This window comes from Conger conger, chromosome 8, assembly GCF_963514075.1.
Source record: "Conger conger chromosome 8, fConCon1.1, whole genome shotgun sequence".
Taxonomy (NCBI): domain Eukaryota; kingdom Metazoa; phylum Chordata; class Actinopteri; order Anguilliformes; family Congridae; genus Conger; species Conger conger.
Window position 1 is genome coordinate 31,211,238 of NC_083767.1, and position 23,000 is coordinate 31,234,237.

General features: G+C 40.7%; 1 protein-coding gene across 4 annotated transcripts in view; it reads right to left on the reverse strand.

Annotated features, from left to right (window-relative positions):
• The window catches only part of rad9a (RAD9 checkpoint clamp component A), a 77,024-nt gene that overhangs the window by 39,767 nt on the left and 14,257 nt on the right, over positions 1 to 23,000 (reverse strand). For all 4 annotated transcript variants that reach the window (XM_061250872.1, XM_061250870.1, XM_061250871.1 and 1 more), the window contains 6 exons: positions 19,131 to 19,230; positions 17,572 to 17,678; positions 14,965 to 15,071; positions 6,468 to 6,532; positions 6,166 to 6,276; positions 67 to 280 (listed from right to left, as the gene is read on the reverse strand). In XM_061250872.1, coding sequence (XP_061106856.1) covers positions 67 to 280; positions 6,166 to 6,276; positions 6,468 to 6,532; positions 14,965 to 15,071; positions 17,572 to 17,678; positions 19,131 to 19,230 — 704 coding nt within the window. The remainder of the gene's footprint in view (positions 1 to 66; positions 281 to 6,165; positions 6,277 to 6,467; positions 6,533 to 14,964; positions 15,072 to 17,571; positions 17,679 to 19,130; positions 19,231 to 23,000) is intronic.

A 23,000-nucleotide genomic window follows, 5' to 3' on the forward strand; every position in this document is an offset into this window, starting at 1 on the left:
TTGCCATGTTTATGGTAGGTTGCCGTCCTCCCTGTTACGTGGCGGCACGTACACCACAGCACGTACCTTTTTATTGGGCGCCCTGCCCATCTCTTCTTCTGACTGCTCCTCCTCTCCCTCACTGGTCGCTCTGGCCCTGAGCTGGCCCATGTTGGCATCCTGGGGAGGGGGCGGGACACATCCATGTCCCCCAGGGGCCAGCTCACTGGTCTCCATGGCAATGAGATAGGAGTCAATGTCATCGTTCATGAAGTCGTCAGGAGGGGCAGCATTTTGGAGCCTGAGGGAGGTTAGGGAAAAGGGGGGTGTAGGCTGTAAGTTGTCAGCAGACTCTGCACATGAGTAGCTCAGTTACACTGTGGAGGGGGATATCCGTATACACGCTGTTCCTCCTACAGCACCTAATCTCTTGCCACGCTGTCAGCACAGCTATACGATTAACGCAATCTATGGAAAACATAGATATTGATGAGATCTGGAAATGTGAGCTTTATTTAGCCAGTGGAGTGTAAGGGTAATTTTCTTAATTGATTCTTAATTGACAATGTGTGTTAACAAAGACAATCACATGATTACAAATAATCTTTTAGTGATAATCCTTATACTATTAGACCACTTTCTGAATTAAGTAATTAATGAGTCTTTCTCTGTCTCTCTCCAGCAGACAGACAGCCTTTCACCTTAATGTCTCTGCTTCTCAGCGAGCACATTCTGGTCTTACAGCAAGGTCAACAAGGGGTAATCAGAAGACAAAATACTGATAAATGTTTGTGGCCAGCTTCATGTCTTTTTGTTTTGGTAAAGCCCCCTCTGCAGGAAAGTGTGTATAAGAGTCTTACTATGTCTGATTCAAATCAGAAAGCCGGTAAGCTTTCTCACTTTCTGTAATTTCTTTGCAAATAAATACAAAAGTTAAATACCGTAAATCCTCAAATTGTGTCCAGGGTCTTTTATTTACTTAGGCTGCACAAAGCACAGGCCTTTATTTGGGGCAGGCTTGTATTCGAGGCAGGCCTTTATTTCTTATTAGGCTTCTGTTGTAGAATTTTATTCTTAGAAATAAAGTAAAAGGCTACACTTAAAGTGGGCCAACACTGTTCAACACTTCCTGTAACCGTTCAGAAATAAATTAGTGTAGGCTAATCAGGAAACACCGTTTGGTAAGTCATAGTGTCAGTCTTAACAGACTTAGTTTATTGCAAATATTCTCAAACACAATAAATCACATACAAGTCCAGAATCCATAAAATAACAACTTGCCAGACACGCCTCCCTGAACAATAACAAATTAGCGTAGATAACAGCAAGTTAAGGATCTTTTTTTCCTAAAGTGTTCCGAAAGTCTTTATTGTGAGACATGTGTTTCGTTTGGGGCAGCATACTGGTAGGCTATCAAAAGATTTTCGCTTTGGTTTGGGATTTAATTTACTTTTGGACCGTTTGATTCTATCAAAAATGCTAAATGTTGGGCTGATGGGCACTGAAATCTGGGGGGTATTTGATGGTTCACTGTTAAGTTTTATGTAGTTGAAAGAGTGTCGGGATTTCCACCCGTCTGTTTATTGCGAGCCAAGGAAGCCGCTTTCATTCCTTCATTGAACGTGCGCTGTGCTGTAAATACATGGAAACTTTATTGCGTAGCCAAGTAGCCTAAATTGAGTTAATTTTCAATTTTGCCCGATTTACTGTAGAAGAATAGCTATTGTTGTGTTTTTACTGGATCTGTTTCATCAGACGATGCTCATCTGTGATATCTTATTTGTGCATGTTAAAAAGGGAATTTTTCCCAGCACAGGAGTCATTTGAATTTCCCAGGGGTTACAATGAAAAATTAATGGTGGCGAAATGTGTTTAGATGTAGAAGGAAAAGCCCTAAATCTGTTGAAAATTTGAATCTAGGGAAATCTTATTTATGTGTATAATTCATATCTAGCATCAGAAAATGTGCATCTACTTTAGTTTATGAGATATGGCCCTACAAATCCTTTTTTTTCCACTGGGAACCAATTTTGAGGGGTCACACTGCATCTCCAAAAGTAAAATGTTTTTGTGGAATTATATTTGTAAATGAGTCATCTGTCATCACAAGTTATGAATAACATTCAATGTTAAAATTCAATGTGGCCATTTTTGCCACATTTAGACCTGTCCAGAAATGACAAATTTCACCCGACCCTCTACTTCAGATATGAAGTTACATCCATACAATTCTTTTTTTGGTACTCACTGTTAACAACTTATTGTTTTTGTATCACTCCAAATGCTACATCACACATATTAAATAACCAATTATTCTATAGGTCATGTAACTTTGTCAATTAACATTTTTTGTATGATTATAATTATGATCATTATTGTAATCATGTATGCACAGATCAATCAAGTAAATAAAATACACCACCTTTGTATATAATAGATTTGCATATAGTATTATTGTTGACATAATTGCATCACACAATTTTCTGCAGATTTGTCAGCTACACATCCATGCTGCGTATACGATTTCAAACACCCCTAAAGTGGAGAATACCATTTCTTAACCTTGATGTTAGTTAAACGTCTCGTCTGCCTGCCTCACTCCCATCATTGCAGAGGCTTGCATCCTCATTAAAGTCAATGCTTGGGTGCGTCCCGCAAGCCAATGGATATGCTGTAGGTAAATATAAATAGCTAGCTCTCTAGCTAGTTTAATACGTTTTAATGTGTCAACGGATGAACGCTAACGTGTGCCTTACCTACAATTAGCTAACTAATGCTTTGTGCCGTTTCATTTCCAATCTTGGGTAAATAGGTAGCTAGCTGTGCCTATGGCTTGGCATTTCATTACCAATACACAATTGTGTTGTCTGGTATGTGCCCCATGAGCTGGTGCAATGGATTGATTTATCATCGACTACAGACATTACCTTAAACAAGCAAGATGCTGTTAAGATTTCAGCTCACTGAAGCAGGCACCTGTACTGTACTGGGTTCCCTTTACGCCCTGGAGAGAAAATAGCTGCCCCCCCAATGAAGAACATTGAACTCATTCTCATATTCATGACACTAGTTTGAGACAAATTTTACTTTGTGTCTTGGCACATTATCATGCTGGATGTAGCCATTAGAAGATGGGTACATTATAGCCATGAAGGGATGCACATGGTCGGCAACAATACTCAAATAGGCTGTGGCATTTAAGCGATAATATAATAACGGTATTAACACCAAAGTGTGCCAAGAAAACATTCCCCACACCATGACACCACCGCCACAAAGCCTGGACTGTTGACACAAGGCAGTTTGAGTCAATTAATAAATGCTGTTGGTGCCAAATTCTGACACTACCATCTGTATGCCTCAGCAGAAATCGAGATTCATCAGTCCAGGCTAAGTTTTTCCAGTATTCAACTGTCCAGTTTTGGTGAGCCTGTGCCCACTGCAGTTTCAGCTTTGTTTTCTTGGCTGACAGAAGTGGAACCCGACATGGTCTTCTGCTGTTGTAGCCCATCCGCCTCAAGGTTTGATGTGTTCTGCATTCTGAGATGCTTTTCTGCTCACCACAATTGTACTGAGAGGTTATCTGAGTTACCGTACCCTTTCTGTCAGCTCAAACCAGTCTGGATGTTTTTTGTTTTTCCTCACAATTGTGAGTAAACTCTAGAGACTGTTGTGCGTGAAAATCCCAGATCAGCAGGCAGTTACAGAAATACATTCTGATGATACACTCTGACATTAACAGAAGCTCCTGACCCGTATCTGCATGATTTTATGCATTGCACAGCTGCCACACGATTGGCTGATTAGAAAATCGCATGAAGTAGGTGTACAGGTGTTCCTAATAAAGTGCTCAGTCAGTGTATATCAATATACACTCACCCAGCACTTTATAAGGTATTTATTAGACTTATTATCAACTGCTGTAGCCAATGATGCACTGTGTGTTCAGAGATGGTCTTCTGCATACCACTGTTGTAATGTGTGTATTTGCATTACTTTCACCTTCCTGACAAATTTGACCAGTCTGGCCATTCTCCTCGGACGTCTCATTAACAAGGCATTTCTGCTGCTCACTGGATTTTTTGTTCTGTTTTTTGCACCATTCTTCGCAAACTGAGACTAGTGTGTGTAAAGGGATGACCGCAGCCTTGAGAGGATTGTCAAACAAAACCGATTCAAGAAAGTCCAGTGTGAAGTTTCCACAGTGAGTGATGATTTAGGGTGCCATGTTATCTGCTGGTGTTGGTCCACTGTGTTTTATCAAGTCCAGAGTGAAGGCAGCCATCTACCAGGAGATTTTAGAGCACTTCATGCTTCCGTCTGCTGACAAGCTTTATGGAGATGCTGATTTCCTTGTCCAGCAGGTCTTGGCACCTGCCCACATTGCCAAAACTACTAGTAACTGGTTTGCTGACCATGGTATTACTGTGCTTGATTGGCCAACCACTCGCCTGACCTGAACCCCATAGATTCTCAAGAGGAATGAGAGACACCAGACCCAACAATACAGATGAGCTGAAGGCCGCTATCAAAGCAACCTGGGCTCCCATAACACCTCAGCAGTGCCACAGGCTGATTGCCTCCATGCCACACCGCAATGATACAGTAATTTGTGCAAAAGGAGCCCCGACCAAGTATTGAGTGCATAAATGAACATACTTTTCAGAAGGTCGAGATTTCTGTATTATAAATCCTTTTTTTGATTGGTTTTATGTCATATTCTAATATTTTGAGATACTGGATTTTCATGAGCAGTAAGCCTTAATCACCAAGATTAAAACAAAAAAGGCTTGAAATATTTTGTAACGTGTAGTGTGTAATGAATCTAGAATATATTAAAGTTTCACTTTTTGAATGAAATTATGGAAAAAAATAAACTTTTCCACGATATTCCATTTTTTTGATGTTGGTGTAATAAAGTAAAAATGTTCCTAATAAAGTCTACATTCGAAATATATCATAAATTAAAAGTGATTTAATTAGATTTTAACATATTAATATATTTAATATTTATTTACCCATTTACTTGTTATTTTCATTTATTGTGAAGCACTTCGTGTTGCACTGAGGTGTATGAAGCAAGTTATATAAGGATGATTGATTGATACATTTAACCTGCAACTTATGATGTTTTATAATGAAAGTTATTTATTGATGCTCTGATTTGAAGGCCTTTATTTTTTTAAAATAAATCCCCTGAACAATTATATTTTCAAGTAGCATTTGGAGAGATACCAAAATCTGTGGTTTGGTATTTTCTTTAATTCTTTTTGTAGCTGAGAGATTGTTTTGATAAAGGTTGATCCAACAGGCTGCTCTGCCGATCAACAAATGATTTGATTTGCGATTTATTTGATAAAAGATTGGATGAAATAATATTGGATCATTCTTTGGTAAGAAGGAATGAATGAATCTTTAAAAAAGCATAAGACACATTACACAAACACGCAAACACCACAACAGTGACAGAAGCATAAAGGCATAAAGAGCACTGTTAATTGAAAGATTATCTCAGAGTCCATCAGTCCGGTATTCAGAGTGCTTAACGGTATTAGCTCTTAAAAATGCTGGATTGGAAATAAAAACATATTTCACATTAAACTTCACTTCCCCAACATGGTTGTAGGAACTAAAAGCAGACAGGAAATATCCACAATGAGAACCAAAATGTTTTTTTTTTTTTTTTTTACACATAGTTGGTGAAGCCCTCCTCACAAAAATGCGCCCAACAAATATGAAGTGTTGGAGTTATTGAAATGATCTACTTGTGCATCTCTTCATTTTTTGGAAATGGAAAAATTGGTAAAAGTATTGGTTTTTCTGCATCCTGAGAACAATGTTTAGGCATTTCCAACTAGCTTGCCAGCAGAAAAGTGGCAGAAGAATAATTTACATATTACAGGTACAAAGGATTTCACGAGCCTTAGCGTTTTAGTGACAAACATTCTACAAAGCTAACCCCACCCACAGAAACAGGCCTTTTCACTTTTTTGTTGTTGCAAGAATCACTTAAAAATATCTCTGAGCAATTTGTGAATGGAAAAAAACAACATGCTCGCAAAGAATTAATAGATTTCAGTGAACTGGACCTCGAAACACCATATTACATATATGACATATAGCCAGTCATATAGCGGTCATTATGGTCACCTACCAATCAGTGCTCTTGTTGCCATGCCTACCTACCCTTCAGTGCTCTTGTTGCGGTTATCGTTGCAGGGGTGAGAATCTTCTGATAATGTAGCCAACACAAAGTTCACCTCCAGAACACTCTCAGTCAAACTCAGAATTACTGGCCTGTCAATGTCAAAAACAAAAAATAAAACCACAGTAACCACTCAGTACTATTTTAACCAATGTATATTCATTATTATGACTTTCCCCAATTGGGAATGGCTACGCACATAAGCTCACACATATACAAACACACAAAAACGCACACACAGTCTGATAGCGACAGAACAGCAGGGTGCTCGCCGGTAACTAACCTGCCTGGTGCATCAAAGTACAGAGACACAGGGAGACCAGAGGACTCTGCAAACATCAGCAATCCCTGAAGGAGAGGGTGAGGGGGGGAGAGAGGGAGAGAGAGAGAGAGAGAGAGAGAGAGAGAGAGAGATGGAGAGAGTATACCGAAATTATTAAAAATGCTGCCGTCAAGACGACAAACCTTATCAAAATTAAGAAACCTATACCAAGGCCTAAAAATAAAAAGTGGTTTGATATGGAGCGTAAAATTATTAGAAAATAACTTCTAATAATCCGAAACAGAAAATGAGAAACATAATTAATCATTTTCTGGTTCATTTAGAATTATAAGCAAACACTTCATTGGAAAAAGAAGCAACACTGTAATCAAACTCACTCCAAGAGATTGAGGCCTTTCTGGGAGAAATGGAAAAACCTCTGATATTCCCATAAAAAAAAATATCTTTAGATAGTTTAAAAACGTTTATCAAGAAATACATTCTGTAAATCTATCCAATGAACAGAAATTTTTTAAAGACTAATACAACTCAAATTAACCATCAAGGATCACCAAAACCCTTTAGATTTTGAAATCTTACAGAAAAAGAATTGATAGATTCTCCACAGACTGAACCGTGGAAAAGCAAACGGCCCTGACATGACTTGGACATAATTGCTAAAAAACAGCAACCCCCCCTAATATACTCAATACAGCATATTAGATTATATTATGTTAGTTGTGTGCTGAATGTAAACATATTTTTGTTATCAACGTAGCAAAATCCAGAAGAGTTATTTTATTTGAATTGCTCCTGGACTGCGCCATTGTCTCACACAGGTTAAAAACCGAATGAAAATGCTGGCAGCGCAAACACTATGATTTGTATCCACCTTTCTAGTGAGCACGGTTGATCATTGTTGTGCATTGTGGGATATTTGTAGTTCCCTCAAAATGTGAGTAAAATTTGATTTTTGAATTCGGACACTAGAACAAGATGACCGACGGCCAATATATCTTACTAGTTACTGAATAGTGAGCCATTTCAGACACAGCCAAAGCCTTGAGTAAAAGTGAATTGGTTTTATACCAAATTATCGGACTACAGATCACATTTACACCCTACACAATCTGATCACCATGTCCACCAAAAGAGGCAAAATTTTTGCTTGTTTGTTGATTTTAAAATGCCATTCCACTCCCATCCCATGTATGATCAAATCAATGTATTTGGACAACAAATGTTGAAAAACATTGGCAGCAAAAAAAACTGAATACTTCAATCAAGGGTGAGGGGTGAGACAGGGCTGCAGCTTGAGTCCTACTTTGTACATCATTCATACAAATGAGTTAGTGGTGTTACTGGAAAAATCAGCAGCTCACTCTAAACAACAAGGAAGCAAAGGCTGTCACCCACAGAGGAAGAGCTGTAGCAGCACCTGGATCTGCGGGAGCAATACTACCAGAACTGGACCCTGACAGTAAATTCAGCAAAAACCAAAATTGTCATCTTCCAAAAGAAAGCCAGACATCAGGAAACCTTCTTTCACTCTAGGAAACACCACCCGACATAATTCTTTATACAATTACCATCTAGGACTGAGAATTAGTACCTCTGGAAACTTTCCTTTAGCAGTGAACTGAATGCACTAAAAGCATTCAGTTCACTTTTTTTTTTGCAATTAAAATACAATTCCAGGGAATCAATTCCAATTCGGTGCAAGACTTTGATAGTGTGATCCTGCCTATTGCACTATATGGGTGTGAGATATAGGGCCCACTCAGTAAACTCGAGTATACTAAATGGGATAAGCAACAGAGTCCCTGCATGCTGAATTCTGTAGAAATGTTGAAAATTCAAAGGAAAAACCCCAAGAAATGCAGGGAGGGCAGAATTAGGCCGATTTCCACTGAAAAAGGCACTCAAAACCCTAGACATCAAGCCCTAAAACCAGCCCCCTCTGTCAGCTGGTCGTGAAATTCACTGGCCTAAGAACAATTAATCAATGAGCAAATCAATTTCAGACCAGGACTGCTAACCAAACTTAAATTAAATGGTAAATGGTAAATGGTTGGCATTTATATAGCGCCTTTATCCAAAGTGCTGTACAATTGATGCTTCTCATTCACCCATTCATACACACACTCACACACTGACGGCGATTGGCTGCCATGCAAGGCACCGACCAGCTCGTCAGGAGCATTTGGGGGTTAGGTGTCTTGCTCAGGGACACTTCGACACAGCCCGGGCGGGGGATCGAACCGGCAACCCTCCGACTGCCAGACGACTGTTCTTACTGCCTGAGCCATGTCGCCCAAACCAAAACCAAACCATGAAACAAATCAAACACTTCTATTTGGAATATTGGGACACTATCAGTATCACAACACAAATTAGAATGCCATCAGGCTGTAAAAAGTGAATATGAACTGGTAGAGTATCTCTTCACTATCGGAGATACATAGTATGCTGTGGCCACCACCATGCTTCACCATAGGTGATGAGCAGTGCCTGGTGTTCATCAGGCAGTGCTTGGAATTCTGCCCCGAGCTACATTTTTGTCTCATCAGACCACATAACTTTTTACTCATGCTCAGTCCTTTAACTGCCATTTGGCAAACTTCAAATAGGCTGTCATATGCCTTTTTCTCAAGAGTGGCTTCTGTCTAACCACTCTACCATAAAGGCCTGATTGATGGAGTGCTGCAGGGATGGTCGTTCGCGCGGCATTTGCTCTGTTAGAGCGACCGTTGAGTTCTTGGTCACCTGCCTGACCAAGGCCCTTCTTCCCCGTTTACTCAGTTTGGCCGGGTGGCCAACTCTAGGAAAACTTCCTCCATTCCACAATAATTGAGGCCACTGTGCTCCTGGGAACACTCAAAAGAAGAAGAAAAAAAAAAAAAAAAAAAAAAAAGTGTGACTGTGGAATGATTCTTGGTGGCAGACAGGGTGGATTGAGTATCTCAGAAACTGCAAATCTCACATTTTCATGTACACTAGTCTTTAGAGCATGCAAGGAATGGTACAAAAAATCACAGAAAAAATCCAGAGCATCATAACACTAAGTGGATAGGCTACAGCAGTAAAAGTCTAAAAAATAAGTCAAATAATCACCTAATAAAGTGCTCTGTGAGTGTATTGTTACGACCGGCGTTCAAGCAGTCAAACAAAACCAAACATCAAGTAATTATCCAATCAACGATTAGACCATTACAGGGGAAGGGAGGGATAGCACGCAGCACTGCCACCTGCTGGACGACAGCTACAACCTCAGCTGAGGAAGACCAGGCATGGTCGTCACATCCCCCTCCTCAAGAGAAGCCCCCCTACCCGGCACCAAAAACCAAAGACAAACACTGCACCAGTTCATACCATACAGCTCTGCAACACAATACAGAGCACACCTAAGCTAGCATGCACTTAAACTCCCCAGACCAGTCAAGCTCTGAAACATCCAGACGAGTGGTCACCAACCCCCTACACTCCTGAAGATCCAAAATCCCGCTGACCCTCACCTCAACCCCAGTCGCGCACACTGAGAGAGGGAGAGAGAGAGAGAGATACAGAGACGAGCGCAAGAGGGACAGACCGACAGACTAGATGGGAGCTCGAGAGAGTGCATCTGCCACTATATTCTCTCGACTTTTAATATGGGAGAATATGGGTTTTTCAAGGAGTTTGAGGCAATGGATATGCAACAGTGGCACGTGCAAAATCACACTTAGCAAGGTTCACCGTGTAAGGACCACTAAACTTTGCCTTAAAGGGAGATCCCAAAACAGGCAAGAGCGCTAAAACTTGATCCCCTGGCCAAAAACTGGCGGTTTTCAGCGTGGCGATCAAATAAACACTTAATTCTGTCTTGTGAGACAGTAAGATTTTTCTGAGCCAAGACACAGGCTCGATAAAGCCTCAGCTTGAAACCACTCACATAATCAAGCACATTCGAGGAAAGTTCAGTTGTTTTCAAACTATGACTTTTTTGCTCTGTTATGGCCTCCTCTCTGGCCACAGATGTCAGTGGCTCAGAAAACTTAACCTCCTCAGTTTTTAGCGGGGTAGGAGAAGAAACATCTGTGGTACTGAGCCATGAGGGCGAGCAGTGCTTTGCTTGGGCAGTACTAAACTCCAGTTTTGACTCTAGCTGGGTGCAGTCTCGAGCCATAGCGCGCGTCACTGCACACGCTGGAAACACTGAAGGGTGCTGTTTAGCGAGTTCATCTAACTAAACTGGATCCGGTATAACCACCACAGGTTGAACGTTTTCCCAGACCTTACCACCAGCTAGATCATTGCCAAGAATGACTTCCACTCCTTCCACAGGCAAGGAGGGCCGGACAGCAACCACCACATCGTCCCGCACCAGATCAGAGTCCAAATGAATCCTGTGCAGAGGTACACTCATGGGAATTAGACCAATACCACAAACCAGGACATTCTCCCCAGTAGCGGAGGACTCAGAAAAGGGCAACACATTACAAAGAATTAAAGTTTGAGTGGCACCAGTGTCTCTTAACACGCGCACAGGTTTTTTACTGAGATCACCTACAAATTAAACATAACCATCAGAAATAAAAGGGCTATACTCTGCTTTCACAATTTCTGCATTGGAAAGTTCCTTTTTTCCCCGACAACCCTACATAAGAGACAGCTGCTGAAGGTGAACGTTCAGAGACAGCTAAAGCCATCGGCTTTGCGTACACAGCAGAAGTAGGTTTTGAAATTGGACACTCGTTTCGCCAGTGACCCTTATTACTACAAGCATGGCATACACATACCATCTGCACCAGGAACAGACCGGACTACGGGGGCAAAAGTACTCCCACCAGAGTGAGAACGAGGTGAGGAGAAATCACTCCCCCCGGGCCGAAAAGGGAAAGTTTTTCGCTGCTCAAAACACTGAGAACAGAGAGCAGAGTGATTGTTTTTATGGGTAAGAACATAATCATCAGCCAATACAGCGGCAGAGGCAGCAGTACTCAGGGCACGTTCACTGATGTAAGTAGCCACAGATTCAGAAACTGAATTTTTGAACAGCTCAAGAATGATCAACTCACTGAGTGATTCAAAAGTTAAAACGTCAGAAGATTTGCACCACCGGGGAAAGTGATTAGTTAACTCTCTGACAAAGTCTACATGCGTTTGCTGATCGGCACGTTTCCATTTCCTGAATCTCTGCCTATAACTTTGAGGTACGAGCTCAGACTTTTAACACCGCATCTTTCACCTCTTTATAAGAGGAGACATTACTATCCAATGCAGTTAATGCCTCTTGAGCCCTCCCAGTGAAGACACACTGCAACAACAAGATTTGGTGGGTCTCCTCCCACTTTCTAGATTTAGCCACTCTTTCAAACAACTGAAAAAATGTTTCCAGAACCGTTTCATTGAATTTCGAAACTAATCGCAAATTATGCGTTATGTTGCTCTTCTCTTGATCAGGCATTCCCGTAAGACTTTCATTGAGCATTGACCGTTCACTAGCAGGTAATGAGAACTGCCACTCACAAAATTTTGCCAAATCTCTTTGTTTCTCTCGTTCAAGGACCAGCTTGTCTCCCTCTAACTGCACTCGTAATTTCTCTTTTTCTAATTCCAACTCCAATTGACGCTCTTTCCGTTTTTCCTTTTCCAACTCCAACTCAGCCAATTTTATTTGCAATGCAGCATCCACGTCCGCCATCTTTCCCAACAATCCTTTGTCTATGGCAAGTTGAAACAACAATATTCGGAGTGCAGAGACACTACGTTTTCCTACCCACGACTCACCCCAAAATTCTGCGAGCAACAACAATTCAGACCTTTCCAATAAATGGAAACTAGTTACAGAAGGACGAAGCAAAAATTCATTTTACTTACGGATCCTCATGCACTACTTCAGGCGGCGACCTCGGCATGAAATAACAAACTCAAATATCACTTCCTCTACAGCACAGACAATCCTTTTGGAATACAACAAATGCTCAACAATGACCAGTTTGAATGTGATATCCTTGCAAATTACAAATCTGCCAAAACTAAAATGGACAAACAGTAGGCAGCTCTGGTATATGGTACCAATATCTTAACACAGTACAACCTGGGACAACAGTCAAGTTGCGACTCCACAGTCTTCTCTGTGTACTTTTTTTCAGTCTCCAAAGAGCCCAGAGCTATTCCCGTTTTACCACACAATATACCTACAGGCCCCCCGTGGTTTACGGCGGGACTTCTAACCCACAAGCTCGATAGCGACAAAAACAGGTCAGTGGATAGCCTGCCAGGAGCACCACAATTAGGGCACCCAAGCAATGCTTCAACCGACCCCACGAAACAAAACAAACATGCCGCCGCTATCCTACTAGGGAATATTTTAAGCAAAGCACACAAAAAGCCAACGTTTGTATATTGCGAGGTTCACCACTCACCGTGAGCAGGCTGGTTGTGCAGGGGTTGATAACAATAGGAAGCCTTCCTATTGAAGATAACCAAAGGCTTTTCCTGACGGTCTCCCAGCACCTCAACAGGGCGTAGAACACGAAGATCGTTTGTGGATATCACCAACAACAGGAATGATCAGACAAATAGTTGTCTATCAAACCAATTATCCCTCCGCTGCCACCATTTTTGTTACGACCAGCATTCAAACAGCCAAACAAAACATGCAGACCAGACCAGGAAAATAGATTTTAAGAGTTTCATTTTCAATAATTGTGTTTCTGTCTGAATGCGTGTCAGAGTGAATCAGTTTAGGGGTGTTTGAGTGTGAGTGCAAGTGGAGTGTGGAAATCCAAAATAACAAAGGAAGACCAAGTCAACCAACAGCCAACAGCCAACAACCATTGTCAAAGGCTCAGCACGGAGTGAGAAATCACTCTGGGAACAAACAATGTGTGGAAAGTGGGAACATTTATAGCTAATTGACAGTTCTCATTACCATGCCCAGACAGTTTGCATGACCCTTTATAGAAGGAAATTTAAGCTTAGAAAAAGTTTTGTTTTGTTTTGTTGTTGGCTAAATACAACTGGCAAGTGTCACATTCAACCACAATGTTACTCCTTTAAAAGAAAAACCCAGATACCAAAGTTAATCAGAATGGTAGAGTGCATCTCTGCAAAATCATAGGCCTGTACATGCTTAATGACAGGATCAGATGGGACTCTTTAGAAAGGTTCACATATTGTTCAGCACTTGGGAAAAGTGTTGATGATTATGCAAGCACTGACATGGACCCCTCAAATGTCAGTGCATTCACCATGAGGAAACAAAGCCCCCTTTCAGGCCATAACCAAGTGAATGCGTTCCTGAAACAAATTTGGCAAACCAGAAACACTCATTCACAGCCACGTAAGTTGTTCGACCTGAAACAATTGTACAGATGGGCCCCAAACAGTAGATGGATTTTAAAATGCAACTTGTTCAACTGAAATAACTATATAAGTTTCATTAAGTGTTACTAACGAAACAAAGATGATGTAAGTCTGGCTGCTAAAGCTATGTGAATGATCTTCCTGTGCATGATCTGTGTCAACTGACCAAAGCAGAAGATGACAATGTCAGGGCCAGGGGAGGAGCTAAGGGTGAGCATTAAGGAAGGATCTGAGTAACCGGTACAAATTTAACAGGGTTGAGTTTTCATGGGTGTGGAGCAGTGCAGAATTTACAGATCCTTGGTTGAGTTTATTTATAACAGAGAATAGGGTCTTGAGATTTTCCTTCCCTAAGCTAATGATGTCAACATAGTAAGTAGATCTGCCAGTAGCCAGGCCTCTCTAACAGTTCCAAACATGTTCCAAACAGTTTCTCTGGTCCTCATTTTGAGAAACACCAACAACAAAGGGAATCAAAAGCCTAGAATCAAGAATATATACTGAAGGCTTTCTTATACATGCAATAAGGAAGTGATTGAATACACCCGATTAATCAGAAACAGCTTCAAAGCCAAGTGTGCAATTACATTTGGTGCCCTAAAATGGGGGTACTCTGAATAAAAAAGGATGAAATTTCTATATGGATCAACCGATATGGATGTAAATGCCCTCAAATTGAAGGTGACAGTTTGCATGTTACTTGTTTCATTTCAAATCCAATAAGCTGGAGCAAAGAGGCAAAATAACAGAAATTGTACCACTGTCCAAATACTTATACTGCATTACCACTATTTTGCATTAAGAGAGCCCCCATCCACATTAATAAGGGTCAAAACTAGAATTGTACATTATTATTCTTCATATAGTTGTTGTCATTGCTACTATTGTTGTATTATGTAATCGCTTTGGACATACTATGCTAAGGTATGAAACCAAAAAATTGAATTGAGGGAGAGAGAATGGATGAGAAACACATTTCCCTGACAGTTGGTGATGCAGTAAAAAATAAATAATTTATATATATATATAACCTGAAAACTCACCAAACAAGTTTGTACATAAGTATACTGAGCACATCATGAATACTGTTCCAACTAGCTAAGGAATTAAGACCAGTCTACCTTCCCTTCCATCCCTCCCCCTGCCTCTCTCCAGCACTCTCTCTCACCCTCATCTCTTTCAGGCAGAAGGTAACGCAGGCAGGGCAGCCCACTGTAAACTGCTCAAACTCCTCAGCAGTGAGACTGAGCTCTGTCAGCATGGCCTTGCCCTGCTCTGGGAAACAGATAGGGGGAGTCATCTTTACACAAATGCGGTAAACCACACTCAATGAAAAACTAATATGAAAAGTTAAACATACTCTGTATCTGCATTTAATGTTTTTTACATTAATGGGAGAGTTTTGCCCTATACAAATATTTAAAATCTACTGACCCACTAATTGCTTGGGATGCTTTTAAATGTGCTTTATTTGTGCTTTACAAAAAATGCTGTAAAATAAGAATGCTGTCAAAAATAGAAATGTTAATAGTTTCTTTTTATCAATGAACAAATTGCATGAACAGAAGAAGTGAATGAACAGAAGAAAAATCTAAATCAAATCAATGTTTGGTGTGACCAACCTTTGCCTTTAAACCAGTATCAATTCTTCTAGGTACACTTGCTCAAAGTCAGGGATTTTGTAGGCATATAGTCAGGTGTGTCATTAACCAATTATACCAAACAGGAGTTAATGATCAATTTAATATGTAGGTTGTAACACAATCATGAACTGAAACAGAAACAACTGTGTCGGAGGGTTAAAACTGGGTGAGGAACAGCCAAACTCTGCTTCCAAGGTGAGGTGGCCTGTAGCGTAGTGGTTAAGGTAAATGACTGGGACACGCAAGGTCGGTGGTTCTAATCCCGGTGTAGCCACAATAAGATCCGCACAGCCGTTGGGCCCTTGAGCAAGGCCCTTAACCCTGCATTGCTCCAGGAGAGGATTGTCTCCTGCTTAGTCTAATCAATTGTATGTCGCTCTGGATAAGAGTGTATGCCAATAATGTAATGTAATGTAATGAGGTTGCGGAAGACAGTTTAATGTCAGAAGTCATACACCATGGCAAAACTGAGCAGAGCAACAAGACACAAGGTAGCTTTACTGCATCAGCAAGGTTTCTGCCAGGCAGAAATTTCAAGGCAGACGGGGGTTTCCAGATGTGCTGTCCAAGCTCTGTTGAAGAAGCACAAAGAAACGGGCAACGCTGAGGACCACAGACGCAGTGGTCGGCCAAGAAAACTTATTGCAGCAGATGAAAGACACATCATGCTTACTTCCCTTCGCAATTGGAAGTGCCATCAGCTCAGAATTGGCAGAAACCAGTGGGACCCAGGGACACCCATCTACTGCGTGGAGAAGTCTGGTCAGAAGTGGTCTTCATGGAAGAATTGCAGCCAAAAAGCCAAACCTCTGACAGAAAAATGGCAGCAGCTTCTCTGGACTGATGAGTCAAAATGTTAAATATTTGGCGGTAGCAGAAGGCAGTTTTTGTTCGCTGAAGGGCTGGAGAGTGGTACAAGAATGAGTATCTGCAGGCAACAGTGAGGCATGGTGGAGGTTCCTTGCAAGTCTGGGGCTGCATTTCTGCAAATGGACTTGGGGATTTGGGCAGAATTAATGGTCTCCTCAATGTAGTACAGGCAGACACTTATCCATCATGTAATACTATCAGGGAGGCATCTGATTGGCCCCAAATTTATTCTGCAGCAGGACAACAACCCCAAACGTACAGCTTGTCATTAAGAACTATCTTCAGCGTAAAGAAGAACAAGGAGTCCTGGAAGTGATGGTATGGCCCCCACAGAGCCCTAATCTCAACATCATCGAGTCTGTCTGGGATTACACGAAGAGACAGAAGCATTTGAGGCTGCCTAAATCCACAGAAGAACTGTGGCTAGTTCTCCAAGATGTTTGGAACAACCTACCTGCCGAGTTCCTTCAAAAACTGTGTGCAAGTATACCAAGAAGAATTGATGCTGTTTTGAAGCCAAAGATTATTGATTTGATTCAGATTTTTCTTCTGCTAATGTATTTTGTTAATTGATAAAAAATAAACTATTAACATTTCTACCGTAAAAAGCATTCTTATTTTACAGCCTTTTTTCACACCTGCCTAAAACTTTTGCACAGTACTGTATATACCCACACGCACGGAGCACTTTATTAGGTATTTATTAGACTTATTTTTTTTTACTTATTGGTCTTCTGCTGCTGTAGTCTATCCACTTAAGAGGTTTGATGCGTTGTGTATTCAGAGATGCTCTTCTGCATATCCCTGTTGTAATGTGTGGATATTAGCGTTACCGTCACCTTCCAGTCAGCTTTGACCAGTCTGGCCCTTCTCCTCTGACCACTATCATTAACAATGCATTTTTGCCCGCAGAACTGCTGCTCACTGTTTTGTTTTTCGCACCATGCTCTGCAAGCTCTAGAGACTGTTGTGCATGAAAATCCCAGGAGATAAGCAGTTTCTGAGATATCCAAACCATCCTGTCTGACATTTGGTCTTGAAAACAGCTGAAACTCTTCACCATGTCTGCAAGCTTTTAAGCATTTACTTGCTGCCACATGATTGGCTGGTTAAATACTTGCATTAACAAGCTGATATACAGGTCTACCTAATAAAGTGCTCAGTGAGTGTATTAACAGGAAAAGTGTGAGGTGCTGAATGACACCACGTGACCATCAGCAGTTCTGTTATCCCAACCAATCTTTGCTCCAGTGACCACTCACCTGCCTTCTCCTCCACGTGGTTCCTGAAACACACTTGTTCACCACTCACTGACACACTCACTTCTTCCAGGGATGAGGGAAAGTGTAGCACTGTGTCAACAAGCAGCCTGGGGGAAAGGAGAGAGTGAGAGAGGGGTGGGTTACAATGACGAGTGACACTACACCAACAGAGAGCATGAGAGAGAGGAAGAAACAAATGGGGGAGCGGTAGATGGAGTAAGAGAGCAAATGGCAGATGGAGATGGAAAGTCAGCTCCAGAATTATTGCCACCCTTGATAAAAATGAAAGATAAAGGCTGCATATGATAAACATAATAAAGAATAATCTACAGTGGCCTCCAGAAAACATAAAACCACCACAATTTTGTGCACAAGTACACATTTTCTCCCTTAATCTTCAGAAGTTCAGAAGCAGTACGTCAGAAGCATCCAAGTCTTTGTGTACAATAAAAGCCTGTAACTGAGAGATCGGTGGTGCTTTGCCAGGTTTCATTGAGATATACACTCACTGAGCACTATTAGGAACACTACACTAATACTGGGTAGAGCCTCTCAAAACAGCCTCAATTTTCACGGCATAGATTCCACGAGATGTTGAAAACATTCCTTTGAGATTCTGTTCCATTCTGTTCCATGATGAAATGATTGCATCAGGCTGTATCCTTTCTTTTGTTTCTCATGGTCTGAGAGTCCCTTCAGGTGCCTTTTGGCAAACTCCAGGCGGGCTGCCATGTGCCTTTTACTAAGGAGTGGCTTCCGTCTGGCCGCTCTACCATACAGGCCTGATTGGTGGATTGCTGCAGAGATGGTTGTCCTTCTGGAAGGTTCTCCTCTCTCCACAGAGAAACGCTGGAGCTCTGACAGAGTGTCCATCGGGTTCTTGGTCACCTCCCTGACTAAGGCCCTTCTCCCCCGATTGCTCAGTTTAGATTGCCCAGATTTGTGCCTCGAGACAATCCTGTCTTGGAGGTCTACAGACAATTCCTTTGACTTCATGCTTGGTTTGTGCTCCGACATGCACTGTCAACTGTGGGACCTTATATAGACAGGTGTGTGCCTTTCAAAATCATGTCCAATCAACTGAATTTACCACAGGTGGACTCCAATTAAGCTGTAGAAACATCTCAAGGTTGATCAGTGTAAACAGGATGCACCTGAGCTCAATTTTGAGCTTCATGGCAAAGGCTGTGAATAAAAATGAAAAATTTGCAAAAATCTCAAAAAACCTTTTTTCACGTTGTCATTATGGGGTATTGTTTGTAGAATTTGGAGGAAAAAAATGAATTTAATCAATTTTGGAATAAGGCTGTAACGTAACAAAATGTGGAAAAAGTGAAGCACTGTGAATACTTTCCGGATGCACTGTATATAATTGCTATACCTGTCACTTAGGGTATGGCAAATACTCAATAACATTTTGTATGCAAATACATACGTCAGAGTTCAGAAAAATGTAATTATATATGTAGGTATGTATACCACACTGTCAAAATGCTTTCACAATATTTTCTACTGTGATCTCAAGGTAGAGAGACAGAAAGAGAGATGGACGCACGGACCTGGGCTGTGCTCTTAGTATATTGCCGCAACTCTCCTTGTCAAACACGGCCTGCAGACTCTCACAGTCCTGGAATGACAGGTTGTGTGTCTTCAGCAGCCCTAAGAGACAGATTGTTAATAACTGGCCCGAGGGGGTGGGGTATGCAGGTATTATTATAAAGTCCCCTCCAAAAGTACTGGAACAGCAAGGTCAATTCCTTTGTTTTTGCAATACACTTAATACATTTGCGGTTGAGAGAAGATGAATAAAAGATGATAAAACATTAACAAATGACAAAAGTTCAGAATTGCAGCATTTATTTCCTGGTAGTAACTGAGGCACGGTCGTGTCTGATAATAGTGTCCGAACTACACTTGCATGTAAAACATGAAAATCGCCAGCCTCATCGTTTCGCCGATCTGGGACCAATATACATGAAAAATGGTAAGGCAGGCGCACTATTCCAATTAATCCAGATAATCTCCCAGATCTGTTTGTTAATTTTCATTAAAAAGATGAGTGAAAATATTAGCATTTTCGTTATCTTTGCGCTCTTCTACAAACTGTGTGTTTTACAGTTTCTCACCCAATTAGAACACGTCCTACTTTTAAACGGACTAGTGCCTTTTCCTAAAATCAGGTTATGTGCTACGGTTGTTATTAAAATTTATATTTTGAGAACGAGGCCCCATTGAAAATGAATGGTGAAAAATTAGCTTGTCTGTTAGCCAGTGACTCTATAATGTAAGGCATTGCGGAACTGCGAGCCACACGCCTCACGCCTCATGGAACATACAGATTATACTGTAACGGCCTGGGGTTCTGTATCTGGGCTGGATGGGACCGGGTAGTCTGATTATTAGAAAATGTGTCAAGGCAATTTTCTATGTTTTCGCTGTGCACAGGCGCAGCCATGTTGGAAACAGTGACGTTGTTCGCCCGGGCAGGGGTAAATTGGGCGGAGTTATCTTCCCGCCGTGTGTCATAATGTGGTGTTCAAACAGGTCGTCTCAGCTATTAAAAACTGTCGCCCGACCAGTTTGTCAGTCTGCAAATGTTTGCTGTGAAGAGCATTACTACAAGAGTGTTTTAATAAAACTAAGCTGCCAAGCGATTCGAAAAACGCCACTATGTCTCTGCCTCAGTCTTTGGAACCAGCGCTCGCCACAATACATTGCCAGAGGCCTATGGAGCCAAAATGGTGCCTCTTGACATCCATGAGCGTAAATAGCAGGCAGTGTTTTTTGTGTCATTTAGCTTGTGTGTAGTTCAAAAGCATACTTTGCTATCTCGATAGGCTACAACCAAAAGGTCCGTATCATTGTTTCCTCGTTGCTTGTATGACGTTACATCCCGGTCCATCTTCGCAAGCCAATATCAACCCCTACTTTTGAAACAGGTCGTTGACCAGTTGGACCAGCTTCATAAAATAATCCCAGAATCCCAATGTGTCCGATCTCAACACCGTGTACTGTTACAGTTTTATGTTCCTGGCTATTGTCGGTTGCATCTCACAAACGCTAATTCAGAAACATTTCCGTACATAAGTGAAACTTAGCCTATGCCATATCGCGCTTCATATGTCAGTTTTCAGTGGAAAATATGACCAATTACTGAGATTACTGATTATTAATGCCGGGTTTTATATATAGCATATATATGTATTTCCGGAGCACAGAGTGGAGGAGGGTGGTAGTGGAGTTAAGGAGTATGCACTTTCCAACTAATGGGAAGCACTCATTGTCATGACAGGCTATTTCTGACCACTTTCAAGATGGCAGTTAGCTAAGCTAACATTAGCTTATCATAGCCAACTATCTTGTTCGTTACTAGGAGCTAGCAACACAACTGTACATAGCTATAATTAAGCTAGTCAACTTAAATAAAATAAAAAAATCTATCTATCTATTAGGCTTTTGTTTCCCTGCTGTTCTTGGATCTGATTTCACAAAATATCTAAGGAACAATATGTCTGACCCTGGATAAATGAGTAACATCCTTTACACCACAAAAAACAGCATCTCTGGTTAGTCTGTAGCTATTTTCTAGCCATCGAATGTCTGTCGGCGTGTCTTGTTAGCTAACTAGGTCTATGCTTCTATGCTTAGCTAGTTAGTCTATATGGGCTTGGTGGTAGAGTAACGTTGAACATTACTAGCTAATTGTGTTAGCTAGCTAGCTAGCTATGACAATTTAGCTATAACGGCAACTTCTAGCCATGCTTACAAAACGACATTGCCTTAATGTAACGTTATCTCCAGATTTGCAGCTATCAACAGCTAGCACATCCTGGCATTAGGCATGACATCTTCTCTGTTAATTCTCTTTCACTGCCAGCCACTCCATGAATTACATGGATAGCTATCATAGCTGGCAATATAGGCAGAGCTAGCTAGCAACTGTCTTCAATCATGCTGTAACGTTAGCTAGTTTGAACAGTAGAGTTATTCACAATTTGTCACCTATGGTTGGTTGGTCAAGTGGCTAGCTAGCAAACATATATTTAGCATCAATCAACAACCAAATAGATTATTTTCAGAGGAACGCAGGAGTTGATTAATTTCTAGAAATCAATTAGGTAAGTAGTTTGTTGGTATATGTACTTAAAATGTACCAATTATGTGTCTTGATACTTTCTAGTAATTAATGCTCTGAAGAAGAAAGACAAATATCAGTGTCACATTCAAGGTATGACAAAATATAAAACAATAGACAGTCATAGAGAAATATCCAAATCCATTTGTTTCAGTCAGTATATAATCTCCATATATTAGTTTGAAATATACACATGTATTTCTAAATGTGAATCAGTTAAATAGGTCTATATCAGCGGTCTCCAACCCTGGTCCTGGAGAGCTACTGGGTCTGCTGGTTTTCGTTCTTACCCTGCAATTAACTATAATCAACTGCTCTAATTTAATTAATTAACTCACCTCACCTGGTTACCTGGGTCTCAACAGGTGCTGATTTTAAGGTGAAAACAAAAACCAGCAGACTCAGTAGCTCTCCAGGACCAGGGTGGAGACTCCTGGTCTATATCAAAATCAATGGAAAAAATATGAACCAGCTAATTTCAGCCCACAGGTTTTCCTATCTTTACCATTAATTTGTAATTGAGCAAGGTAATGTATGTTTGGAAAAGATCCTTTTGAATGTGAATTAATTCTGCCATTAGACTTTTGACATAATTCAGCTGATAATTGTTTGGTGAACTATTGCTTTAAGGCTCCATCTTCAAAATATAAGTGCTAGTGCAGTTCTGGGTACATTTATTTCATCACTGATTTAGAGCATACGTCTGTGCGAGCCCACACAAAATATTAATGTGGGTTGCACTGCTAAATCATACCATCCTCATATAATAATGTGAGAATCATGATAGACATAATAATAATAATAATAATAATAAAGTAAATTGTATTTACAATTGTATATAGCACTTTTCAAGAAACCAAATCTGGAGGAAAAAGGACAATTACTATGGTGACTAACAGTACAATTCTGATTATTTTTATGTATTCTTTATTTACACAGGGAGGACTCATTTTCAAGAGTTTGCTGTTAACAAAAATCAGTAGAAGCAGTACAATGTGACAGGCAATACTTTTAAAATAGAGCTATGCATTTTACAATTGAAACTAATACAATTTAAAAGTAAAATCAATCAAATCACAAATCTACAAAACATGTACAAATCTTCTCTGCTGTGATGTTCTCTCTTATTGTAAAATTGTCTGAACATTTTCATGGCTGCTACCATTAGTTCAGATATACTTTGTACTTATGTAATTTGGCAGTGATTACATCTATTTATTTTACAGAGCATTAATTACTAGAAATTAACAAGAGACAATTGGTACATTTTAAGTACACATAGCAACAAAATACG